This window comes from Grus americana, chromosome 4, assembly GCF_028858705.1.
Source record: "Grus americana isolate bGruAme1 chromosome 4, bGruAme1.mat, whole genome shotgun sequence".
NCBI classification, from domain to species: Eukaryota; Metazoa; Chordata; class Aves; order Gruiformes; family Gruidae; genus Grus; species Grus americana.
In genome coordinates this window covers 31203290-31216418 of record NC_072855.1, presented here as the reverse complement: position 1 = coordinate 31216418, position 13129 = coordinate 31203290, and the positions used below count along the sequence as shown (strand labels likewise).

The 13129-nt window shown below is 44.3% G+C and overlaps 1 protein-coding gene across 6 annotated transcripts in view; it reads left to right on the top strand.

The window, feature by feature from the left end:
* Positions 1–13129, top strand: part of DLC1 (DLC1 Rho GTPase activating protein) — a 236988-nt gene that overhangs the window by 195905 nt on the left and 27954 nt on the right. Inside the window, exon 1 of one of the 6 annotated variants that reach the window (XM_054823301.1) lies at positions 791–926. The exons of 4 other annotated variants lie outside the window; for them this stretch is intronic. In XM_054823301.1, the coding sequence (XP_054679276.1) occupies positions 914–926 (13 nt within the window). In that variant the 5' untranslated portion in view covers positions 791–913. Of the gene's footprint in view, positions 1–790; positions 927–1222; positions 1244–13129 lie in introns of those variants that run through there. One more of the 6 variants, XM_054823303.1, reaches the window with a different exon arrangement.

The following is a 13129-nucleotide window of genomic DNA, read 5'->3' as shown; positions in this document are numbered from 1 at the left end:
CCAAGAAATAAGCATTCGAACCATCTTTGCAAAATATACAAGGCAGTAAATGGTGTAGGGAGCGACTCCCAGGCACAGCGGTATGAAGCCAGGCTTTGCTTTGCCGTCTGCAAGCCATGCCTATGCCGTGCTGTGGTCCCCATAGGGGCAACACTTGCTGGGTTTCCATCCAGGTCTGGACTGAGACTTTGATGGTGTGCAGGCATTTTCAGCGCTTCACAGCACTCTTCGACATGCTGCCCGGGGAGGGAGGCACCAGCATCCCCAGGCCACCCTGCACAGCTTGCTTCAGGCCGAAGGCTCAGCATCCTCTGCGCCTGGGGCTGCTCAGGCCTTCCGGACCCTCCCCAATTTATACCACCAAGGAGCCACGCTGCCTTCTCCATTAGCGCTCTTCTGTACGTTTCCCGGAAAAAGTATTTAGAGCTTTGCTAACTGCTTTTTATAAACATTACTATTGCGTAAAAGGCCACCGCAATAGCTGAAAGCCATTAAAAATCACGAAGGAGCAAAGGGGACAGAAGCCATTAGATCGTCTTTGACCGCATTACCTTTGATTTGTGAGGTTCCCCTTGACCCCCCAGGTGTGCAACGGGGGGGGGGGGTGAGTTGGGTGTCACTTTCTGCTTTTATTTACCTGGGTCGTGACCAGGTAAACGCTTGCGCGGGCTGCGCCTGCCTGCGCGCAAGTGTCCTTCCCTGCGCAGCGGGGGAGCGCGGAGCGGGGCGCGGGGCGCGGAGCGGGGCTGGCGGCGGGGCGGGCCCTGCCTGCGGGGGCGGGGGCGCCTGAAGGGGCCGGGCGGCCGCGCCGCTCAGCTCCTCCGCGCCGGGTGTCAGTTGCGAGCCGCCGCCGCCGCGCAGGCAGGGAGGCAGGCAGGCAGCCTCGCGGAGGCACGGCGGCAGGCAGGAGACCATGATCCTCACACGTAAGCTCGGGCTCTGCCTGATGGGGGAGGCGGCGGCGGCTGCGCGCCCGGGGGCGCAGGCTCCGCGCATCGCGGCCAGCCTTGCCGGGAGGTGGTTCAGGGGCAGCGCGGTGGGGATTGGGGGGACGGGGGTCCCACTTTTGTTATCGCGCAGCGCCCGGAAAGGCAGCGCTGGCAGGAGTGCGGGCGGGCTTCCCGAGGGGGCGGCGGCTGCCCTGTCCCGTCCCGTCCCGCGGTGCGGCGCGGTGCATCCCCAGCCGCGGGTCTTCGCCCCGCTGGCCCGTCCGTGTTTGCGGGGGTGAAAAGCGCAGCCCCAGGTGAGACGGGAGCGCTGCGGGAGCCTGGAATGACTTGTATCGCTGGGAAGCGGCGGTCAGCTGCGGCTCTGGTCGGGAAGCGCGGGCCGAAAGGGTTAACAGCCGCGGGACCTGAGGCGCGGAGCTGCCGAGGGGCCGCGGGCGCGGAGCGACGCGCGGGATGCGGCCTCCCTCTGTGCAGGGCACCGTGGCCATCTCTTCTTTCCCTCTCTTTCTTGGTGTTTGGGGGGTTTTGTCTTTTTTTTTTTTTTTTTTTTTTTCCCCGGGAGTTCTTGCGAGACGGGAAACGTGGAGTTTCTTTTGAAGTTCTTCGTAATTAGCCCGATGGCCTCCAGGAGCCGGGTGGCTCCCGCCGTGCGGCGGTGGCCAGCCCTGATGTCACCCCCGGAGGCTTTGATCCCGGTGGAGGAGCAGCACCTCCTGCCAGCCGGGATCACCCCCCTCTGCCCCCCTCTCCAGGCAAACAGAAAACCGATGCTGTTTTCCAGTCGGGCAGTTTTACCTTCCGTATCACCCTCCCCTTTTTTGCAAACAACCACCAAGGACTTAGTTGCACCATAACTGTGAAGTTGTTGAGCGACGTGTTGCCATTAGCCTAATGAGCTCTATTGCTAGTCAAGGGCACTTACTATTGGTACAACAGTCTCCTTTTTTAACCTTTTTTTTAATTCCTCTGTTCTCTTTGGGATAATTAGAGTATTGAAGAAATAACTACATTTGAACAATATATTTAAGTAGGTCAGAAGGTTCTGCCTGATGTGTTATACATGTAAATTAAAAGACTGGGGAATGTAATTTTATCTTAGCCATCAATTATACATGCTTTTATTTTTTTACAGGAGTAAGTGATCTGTTTGAATTGCCCTGCCTTGATCAAGAAATTCCCAGCAGCAAATCTCTGAGTCAGGTTATGTTTTAAGGCTGCTTGTAGTGAACTTCAGGAAGATAATAGATTTCATACGAGCCTCTGAGTATGAATCTATCAGCAGTGCCAGACTGATTCAGCATCCCTCTGGCACCCAGGCTATTGCTGGCTGATAGCACACGGAGTTGGTATTAGGCACCTCTGTTGATTCCACAGCTGTAGCCTCCTATCTTGTCTTCCAGGTATCCTTAGTGATGTCCTGTAGCATCCTGATCTGCCTCTTCAGTAGAAGCAACAAGAAAGAGAAAGGCTGAGGTGGCCAGGGAATGGGATCAATGTCTCTGGCAAATGGGTTTGGGTTACTACTTCAGTTTGCCTGTGGGATCCTGATTAGGGCTGAGATTCTTTGATTTTGGAATATAGTATATGCAAAAGGTTCCTTTCATCTACAAGTTCATAGAAATCAAAGCATTTGGAACCACCTTTTGTAACCTCTAGGACTTCCTGATCTCTTTATCCTCTTTTAAAATAACTGGGTTTGTTAAATGATTTTTTTTTTAATCAAAAGGAAGTGCGGATACATTGTTTTAAACACCGTGGAGCTATTGTAAAATTTCATTTCTAAGTGGTAGTTAAAAGCAAGAATATGTCTTGTCATGTTTTTATTTGGGTTTTGAATCTCAGTTGTATGGATTCAGTCTAGGATTTTTAATTCTTGAGTCAGGGTCTTCCCAGCCAGTCCTGCAGCTGCCTTTGCTCAGGCTGGAGGGAAAGATTGCTGCCTGCCATGGAAACTCCCAAGCCCCCTGTGTGTTTTGTTTCTGGTGGGGGCAGGAAAAAGGTACTGCAGTTGTCCTTATGCACTAATCTCGAATGTTTATGTTAGGATTCCTAGAAGAAGGCGATGAGATGTGACTTGGTTTTACTTTTCTGGTTCTTCTAATTCATTACATTCTAGGCAATGGTTTGTTTGAGGCATGTGAATTTATGAGTTCTGCAAATATTTAGAGATGTAGTTTGCATGATAAAGTTTTTTTCTGGTCAGAATACCACAGTATGTTATGTTTGGGCTTCTTGAGAGATTCAAACTCCTCTTCCAGTTCCCCTCTGATTGGAGTTGTGCTACTGGCTTCAGCATAAACACAACTGCACCCTTGGCTGGTTAAAAGGAGATGGAGGAAGAGAACTCATGTGCTTAACAGGATGGTCCTGTACTGTAAACAAGAGCTTTTCATGCTTAACTATCCTTCCTAGCAACAGGAAGAAGGAAATGAGGCTATGCAAAAGGACCCTGACACATTTCAGACAATGCCAGACCCACCCTAGCATTCATACAGTATAGCCAGAAGACTCGGGGAAATAAAAATAACTTCAGATGTTTCCCCTTCCTTCCTGTGCATATTATAGAAATACAGCTATGAAATTATCTGCAGTTCACAGAAAACTTGCTGGTTTGATCTCCACTAAGTAAAGAGATGATGCCTCTATATAATTTATATATCTTCATTAGGTATCACATTGTTCTGCTTACTGTCTGATCCTTGGTGTTTCAAGGTGAATGAATTACAAAACACTGTATTTTCTATAGTGATGTAGATATCCGGTAATTTTGGTGATTTCGGCAATTCCAGGTGTATTTCTTGCTTGTACCTATGCTATCAGTAATTCTGACTGGTGCAGGGCATCGAGATTGTCTTGTGTGTTTTTTGATTTCCTTCCAAAGGAGTTTTTTTCCAAGTTTTTTCTTTTTTCCTTTTTACTTTCTCTTCTATTTTCCCCTCTTCTCCCGTTTTAAGGAAAAACAAAGTCTGTCTTCCAGCAGTGATGAGCAAGTCTCATGACAGAGACACAGGACTGGGCTGTGATCGGAGCTTTCTGGTTCTTTCCACCGGACACTTATTCTTGCCATACTTGCTAACACTTAGTACTACCCTGTCCTGCACAGCATACCTTTGAAATAAGTAGGTCAGTTAGTTAAAATACACTACTGACATAACTGGTAGAAGTAAAATAAAGTCAAGAATGACTTAACTGGCTAGCTTTAATTGACTGAGTTTCATTATCTGAAAGTTACAGGTGATACTACGTACCTTTCTGAAGTACTTTGATGTCTTTAGAAGAGCATGATAAGCGTTGTTATTCGTTAGGATGAATATTCTTTCAATTATTGTCTAGTATTTGTTTCCCTTGGGAAGGACTGTGTTGGATGAGACTGGATCAGGAAAAACTATTATCCATCTCTCGTCTAATAAAGACACTGTATGATGGCCTACTTATTGATGGTGGAGACGTTTTTTTAAAGTCCAAAATGGAGCAGAATTCCTTAGACTTGGTTTTAAATATATTTAATTTATATTTGTCTAAATCTCTCTGTTCAAATGCTCGTCTCAGTCTGTACAAAAAACGCTTCCCGAGGAGATGCATGAAAGACATGTGCTGAAGCCAGCAGTGGACACAGTTTGACCTTCCCAGACCCATTCTTGTCATTTACTGAAGATTCAGGGTTAAGAAAAATATACCCCCCTGCATTCTTGCATTTTGGGGATGTTCTTTCTGTGACCCTGTGGACGCGCAGAACTCAATGCTCTGCTGGCCACCCTTCCCTCTGCTCTCCGTATGTGTGTCTGAGAACAGATTTCCTGTGTAAGATACAAAAATGTTCCTGTGTAAAGCTTCGTGATCTGTTTTAACTTCTCTTCTTATTTCCATAAATAGTCTCTCTGCTTTCTTTCGCAATGCTGCGTTGGCTTTGCAGTGGTACCACGACTCTGCTGTATCTAAACCATTCTCTCAAGGTGTGACCATTAGATCAAGTACTGAGAAAAGTGTGCAGCATAGAATCATAGAATCATAGAATGGTTAGGGTTGGAAGGCACCTCAAAGATCATCTAGTTCCAACCCCCCTGCTGCGGGCAGGGACACCCTCCACTAGACCACGTTGCCCAAAGCCCCATCCAACCTGGTCTTAAACACTTCCAGGGATGGGGCATCCACAACCTCTTTGGGCAACCTGTTTCAGTGCCTCACCACTCTCACAGTAAAGAATTTCTTTCTAACATCTAATCTAAATCAACCCTCCTTCAGCTTAAACCCATTACCCCTTGTCCTGTCATTACACTCCCTGATAAACAGTCCCTCTCCAGCTTTCCTGTAGGCCCCTTCAGGTACTGGAAGGCCGCAATTAGGTCTCCCCTGAGCCTTCTCTTCTCCAGGCTGAACAATCCCAACTCTCTCAGCCTGTCCTCATAGGAGAGGTGCTCCATCCCTCTGATCAGCTTCGTGGCCCTCCTCTGGACTCGCTCCAACAGCTCCATGTCTCTCCTGTACTGGGGCCCCCAGAGCTGGATGCAGTACTCCAGGTGGCGTCTCTCAAGAGTGGAGTAGAGGGGCAGGATCCCCTCCCTCGACCTGCTGGTCACACCTCTCTTGATGCAGCCCAGGACACTGTTGGCTTTCTGGGCTGCAAGCACACACTGCCAGCTCATGCTGAGCTTCTCATCAATCAATACCCCCAAGTCCTTCTCCTTGGGGCTGCTTTCAATCCATTCCTCGCTCAGCCTGCAGTTGTGCTTGGGATTGCGCCGACCCACGTGCAGGACCTTGCACTTGGCCTCGTTGAACTTCATGTGGTTCTCATGGGCACACCTCTCCAGCCTGTCAAGTTCCCTCTGGATGGCATCCCTTCCCTCCAGCGTGTGGACCCCACCACACAGCTTGGTGTCATCGGCAAACTTGCTGAGGGTGCAGAATACTATAACTGTCTGTAATATCTGGAAATAGAAAGTTCACAGTAATATTTGCTTTGGGAAAACCCAGGTTTGCATCTTTAATTCTGATTTAGGGAAAGAGGCATTCAGCTGGGACACTACCAGCTTTATGCTGGCCTGTTTCACTGTCACTGGTATTTTGGAGCTAGTGTTGTATCATCCACACAGGCTGCAGTTTGGGGACTGGGTCATCAATGAGGTAAGCACTAAATGGTTGTCTTTCTTCCGTACAATTCCTCCTATGTGGTGAATGGTTTTGAGGTTGAGGCTTAACAAGCAGAAGATGTAACTGTCTGTATAAAATCTACTTTCTTCTGTATGAACAATTGAGACAGCTCGGATCAGTTCTTACACCATTATTATTTCTTAGGTCTGAACAGGTAACCCAGACTTTGCGTGTTTTTAGAGGAAGTAGGTGTCACGCTGGACCTACCCGCTTTTGCCTCCCTCTGGAGCTCAATGAGCCTTTGATTTGAGCTTTGCATACGATGTGCAAGTTTACTAGCTTACAGAGTGCAGTGGGAGAATGCTAATGCTGGGCTTGGGAGTAGCAATGGTTAATGTTTGCCCTTCAGTATGTTCTCAAAGGTCATTCTAACCAGGTCATTTCTGAGGGAAGAGAAGGTTAAAGTCATCTTCTGTTTCCCAGTCTTTGGAGGAGGATTCGTTTCTCACTCTGGAATCTGTCAACATGACCTCCTTCAGAGGATTTGACTAACTGCTTTCTCTGCCCCAAATAATCCTCCTCCAAGACCACCCTGTGTTAATCAGGCCAGATAAATAACCCACGTGCCCAATTATTTCTTAAGGGTTTTTTAAGTCACTTGACATCTTGTTCCTCTTCATCTGTGACTCTTCTTAAAAACAAATGGGAGAGGACCATCTTTAATCTATAAAAAGAATCACTCTTTGGCAGAAAAACTGCCACATGAAGCTTTACTTTTCTGTTTAAACAAAGTTAGTTTTTAACTTCAGAATGTGTTGGGTTTTAAATTTCTTTCTTAATCCTCTTGTATATACTCAAAGTACAAAAAACCATTTAGGAATAAAGTATGATCCTGATTTTAAACCAGGAGTTGAGGATTCTTTTGTGTCCTAGAACATGCTTTCCCAAAGTCTTCAACAAATTAGGAAGTAATGCAGCTAATTTTGAGCAGTTAGAAGCATATTTAATAGTGTGAAAATAGGCAGTAATTGCAATCTGTTACAGAGCGTATAGGGAAAGTGCTTGACAGAGACATGGAGAATATCATTTATTCCAGTGGCCCTGTATTAAATCCTGAAATGGTGCTGATTTGATGCTTTTCAGAGCATAACAGTTGCTCCAGGTCCTTTTGACAGAGGAGAGGACCTCTCGCAGCCAGGGCATGCTCTGGGGGTGGTGGTTGTGCCCTCTCTGCCCTCCTGCCATAGGCACCGTCCTTTCTTGCGCTCTGATGAAAACGTGGGTGGCTCCCTGTGCTTGGGATGGGGCTTACAGCACAGCTGGACTTGGAGAAAGCAGAAGTCTCATTTAAAATATTTTTTTGAGGTGAAAATAATGAGGAGAACTGGGAAAGTGATCCTCTTTATTTCTGAAAAAGAGTAGTGTTGGGTTTTCGAGACCCATGGGTCCGTGTTGGGAAGGGCTTAATTCCTCTGAAATTCATGGAGGCTCCCATTGATTTCGGCAAGTGTTGGCTCAATCCCTAAACATTTTAAATAGTTTCAACAAATGCTGTTTCTCTTGTGAAGTTTTGAGCTGAAAAACTTTTGAAGTGATTTCGATATGCTGAAGACTATGAAAAGGAGATTCAAGTTAATTAGATTTCGGTTCACAAAAGCGGTATTGTGTTTCCTGTGCTAGCCAAGAGGATTGGTGAGCAATTAAAACTATTGTGTAACCTGGTACAGTTAATAAGGAGGGAAATTACATACAGCCAATGTACACCTATGTGAATATTTTGGAAACCAGTCACATATATATATATTTTTAAACTTACTTACGTTTCTTCATTAAGAGAATAAACAAACTTAAAACCCCATCAGTGGAAGTAAGGCATTTGCACTTTCCAAAAGCTCTGCTGACAGAAAAACAGCATTCAAACTTCCTGATTTTTTTCAGAGAAAATATCAATATATGATCTTTAACATCTGTTTCCTTACTTCTTCTTCATCTGTTCCCACACAAATTCCAAACATACTCTGTTTCTTCTCCCAGTGTCCTGTGGCTTATGCATAACATCAGCAGCATAGTTACTGTCTTGCTGCAAGGCTCCATAACTTGAAAAAATCAGTCCCATGTTTAACCCAAAGCTAGCAGGAACATAAGGAGAATGTTTCTTCAGTTGTCATCATACAGTTGAGAAATATTTAAGTAACGTTCCCTCCCACCACGTCTTTCTAAGGTTTTTATGACTAGAAAGCAGTATATATATTTGGTGTCATATATGGTTTCTTTAAAGAAATTGGGGGTTTTTTTCCTCCAGAAAGGTTTTGATAAATATTTTCTTAAAATTGCACGTGCATCCGTATCAGTTGGAATTGACTGTTAGGGCAGGCAGCGCTACGTGGAGATCACAGCATGTATCATTTGACTGTGGAAGGTAAATTGAAGGACAGTGAAATACAGAGCACGTCAAAAAAAGGCAGCTGCTATTGCAAAATGTAAGTTGCACTTTAAAGGTGAAAGGAGAAAAGGGATCCTCTCAGGAAGGTCACTTCACTTCAAGACCTGCAAGTTCATCATCAGTTCAAAAGCCATACTTACTATTCTCTTGGACTCACTGGTTCTTCCAGAAATGAGTCCTTCATGGGCTGAATGTGTCAGACTAATATTTTAGGACAGTTGTATAAGATTAGATTGTTCTTTTAGAATAAGAAAAGGTTCCAAACGTGTTAGAAATCTGGCAAGAGCTTTTGACAGGATTTTCAGAATTCTCTAGCTTTTAGTGGTTGAACGTTTATTGACAAACTTACCAAGTTTCAGTCTTAGAGGGCATTATCCTCATAAAATGCTGTTCTTCACTGATTACATTTTTGCTTTCTTTAGGCCTTGCTACATGCTGCTTTCTTTAAAGGTGTGGAGCACTAAGTTAATGATACTGCCTCAGAAATATTTAACTATATAGGTTTGAGGAAAAACAGACTTATGAAAAGGAATTTAATTATTTTCAAGCTACAGTTGCATATCTTCAAAGTGAACACCATCTGAGGCCATGGACACATAGCAGGCTAACTCTTAGGAAGTCATACTGTCCCAGCTTTAAAGGGCTGCAGGCGTATGACATTACACAGAACTGATTTATCATTTTCAGTGCCTGGCCTGCTCATGACAGCTGCCAAAGTGCAGGTTTTTTATCCCGGTTTGTCTTAGATTTCACATCCGTGTTCATGTATCTGTAGACTGAGTGGTTGGACAGTGTGATCAAGCCTAGCATTGGGACCCAAATTCATGTGCCAGGGATGTAATTCAAGCACTTGGAAAAATGACTGCTTGTACTTATGCAGTGGAATTCTATCCAGAGAAGAATATTTCTCATATATACCACAGCTGGCCTTAAAAATGATCCTGAATGATCTCAAGCTTCTTAATAGCTCAGGACAGAGTTTTGGAATTGAACACAAATTTTGCAAAGCACCAGAAATTTCAGAGGGACGCAATATGTAGGGATGGGTAATTTCTGATACAGACAGAAGAAGAGGATGAGCTTCCGAGTGTGCGAGCCCTTCTGCAGCCATTAAACTGGAGCATCAGTCCTGGGTGGGACAGAATCCTCTTTGTGCTCCATCTGTGCCTTAGAAAATGTGCAGGTAGTTTATGGAGTTTTTATGCATTACAGTAAGGAGCAACCAGGTTCATCTCTAGCATTCATGGTGAGAAATCACGTTCTCTGCATTGGATGGGAGAGACTGTCCTGCAAGCTAATTCAGGAAGATGATTTTGTATTTAATTTTTGCAACTTTTTCTTTTCTGAAAAAAGTCAAATAGTGAATTTCAACTAGAGTGACCTGGTCAAAACTCAAGACCAAAAAAGAACCTCAAACAAACGAGTTGTTAGGTATGGCATTGGCATGAATCTTCAGCAACGAAGACCATGTTTGCTGAAATTTGATTTTAACAGTGTTGATTTGACTAGTCTTCGCTACAGATTTTTACGGTCTGCTCTCTTAACAGAGCCAAAAGGTGAGATGAGTAGAAGGTGATGTGTGGAGGTGCTAATATGGCTATAAAGGTGTCTGAGTTGAGGCAAGAGGAAACCATCTGCTTGGAAGAACTGTTCATATGACGTTTAGCACTTAGGTGAAAATGGAGTAAATGCATGACTGTACAAAGATACATCTGCTTTGCACCTTGTCCTGAAGACCCTGAAAGAACTGGTGCTTAAGTTGCGTGTTATTTCGTGGAAGCAGAAAGAAAAGGAGAATGAAAGCGAGTGATCTTGCTGCTCCTGGCTAGACTGCTATGATTATTTTTTTCTGAAAGGACATTATTACAGCTTCACACTGTGTGGTTTTTATTTTCTATAGGAAGGAAGGTGTCCAACAAAAGACTATAGACATCTTAGAGTTCTCCGTTCTGCAACTGCAGTATCAAACAAGGTGTGAATTGAGATATTTTTGCTATGAAGTTTTAAACTTGCAGGGCCGGGAACCAAGATTAACCAAAGTTAAACAAAAAGGAAGTTAGAAGTTTCCATTTTCACTCACCAGTTTGGGGAAGAATTGGGTCCTCCTAACCCCCCAGGAAGTGGGTAAATAAGGACTAATGGTTCCCAACCATACACAAAAGGAACTCCTACCCTTGATTGGAGCATGGAGGCCTGCTTTGTGAAACAGACTAACAAATAAAGCTGTTTCCAATAAAAATTTCCTGTTTCCTCTTTAACACATTTGCCTGCTGTTTGCTTACACGACACTGAGAATAAAGACTTCATTGTACTCCTTTTTGGAGTTTTTTTGTTTTATTTTTTTGTTTTGTTTTACTTTCTAAGAGATTTTCGTGTGTATCAGGACGCTTAGAAATAATAGTGTGATTTCTTTCTTGCCAGCAGTTCTTTCATACAAGAACCTCCTGCTGCTGGGGGAGGGCACAGGACGCACATCTGAAAAGCTGCACATACATTTCTTGCCTGGAATGTATACTGAATTGTAGTTTATTGTAAAGGTTTTAACTGGCAAGGATGTTTGATTCAGAAAGGAAGTGGCACCGCGGGGATGGAGCGGGGAGGAGGGAGTGAGACCAGCCCCTTGCCTGCAGCAGCTTGTATCAGCTCAGCTGCCACGTCTTCATCGGAAAGATGCTCACAGTGGGAAATTGCTTTGCATATCAAGGCAGATTAATTGGGGCTGAAGTAGGACTTCCCTAGAATGGATTGGAAAGGAGTGTAGAGTTCCTCTGCCTTGTCCCTCTCCTCCTTGGCCCCAACCAAGCAGACGCTGTGCTCAGCAGTGGGTTCGTAGCTCAGGTAATGATCTGTAACCTGCGTCCCCTGGGAGACTGAACGAAGGCTTCTGGGTGCCCTGTCCCTTCTAAAACTTTTTACAAGTAGTGGAAAAATCTGATTTTGGAAGCTCTGTTCTCTATTTTGTCCCTTATTATCCCAAGTGCCATTGATCCAGATGACAAGGACTCACACATACTTCCATGTCCACCTGGATATGAAACCATGGCAGCTGGCAAACCAAGAGTCGCAGGGCTGATGCTGCTGAGCTGGAAGAAAAGCTGGTATTTGGAAAGTGTGGGAATGAGCTTTCTCCTCTAGCATAGTTTAAATGATTTGGCCAGAACCTCAGGTTTAACTACTGTATTTTATTCTCAAAGGCAGATTCCAGTTACGTTGTGGTAATGAACTTTTTACCTATACAAGCTCTCAGCTGTTAAAGTTTGTATCTCTTATGTGAGGAAGCTTGTTCTGTCTGCTCAGCTTTGTGTGCAGCCTATTCAGCGCACCCTGGGCTAGATTCTCCCTCCGTCTGTATTTTGATCTTCCTGAATTTAACATACGTACATACATGCACACATACACACACAGTTTTGTTTGTACTCTGGCTCCTCAGTAACCAGCAGGTTTGAGATGGGGAAGCTGGGCTGGAAGAGACCTTTCCATTCATCTGGTCACATCGGTACAGTCCAGGAGCAATCCTGGGTTTGGCCAACTGGAGTTGAGCAAAAGGAGCAGCTTTTTGAGGTCCTGCCTCCACTCTTGCCCATACCCCTGCCATATCCCTCTCTTGACACATGCTTTGTGTGGATGGAGGTGACCCAGAGAGTGCCCTGGCTTTATCAAAATGTTTGAGATGGTAATGGGGCAAATAATTGATTTTAAACCCTTGGTGCCGTCCTGTACCCAGCCCTAGGCATTTGCCTAGCCTAATCCATGAACGGGTGCGCAGATGTTTTATTATTCTCTGCAATTCTTCTGGCCAACCAGGAATAACTCAAGTGTTTCATTGCCTAGGTAGACTTCTTGGGGGATTCTCAAAGGTATTTTGAAAGCAAATATGCTCTGAAAATCCCAAAGGCACCTGACACCTGGGTGACCATAAAATAGAACTTCCACGTAGCTTGCATATATATTTGCAGAAAAGATACACAAAGCTTCTATAGAGAACCTTAAGAAAAGTTTAATAAATGCATATTCATAATTTTCTAGCTCTAGAAATATTTTACAGGTCTTACACCTGGGGTACTCAGTAAAGGACCTGTGAACAAATATTTAAACATATTTAAGAGCCACTGTAGTAGTAAGGAATCTGACACTTTTTTCAATTGCACTACGAGCATCTACCCGCATTTTTAGGTAAATACTGGTTATTGGGGATCTTTTTTTTTTTTCCAGTTTTAAATCAAGTAAATTCTCGTTCAGTCCAGACACTTCTGCAGGATGTGACCTTTAAGTGCATTTTAAGTACTTTAAAAAATTAATTGCAGATTTTTTTACTTTAGTATTTTCATTGTTTCTGAGATAGCGATATTCTGTTGTTTATTCTTGCTTTAGCGGTACAAGCTTTAAATATATTTTAGATTCTTTTTTTTTTCCTTCTTTTTTAGTTTTCCCATGTATTTCCTGAGGATACTGAAATTAAAATGCTACTTTAAGCCAAACTTTACAATCGCTTGCAATTGCAATTGAAGAATGCTTTTTCTTAATGAGTAGCTAAGTCAATATATCTGTACGTGCTTGTTCTCATGTGATCCCATAACCCAAAGGTGAAGCAAACACAAGTTACACAAATGCCTGCTTGTCCTGACTTCAGCGAGAGTGGATTTTT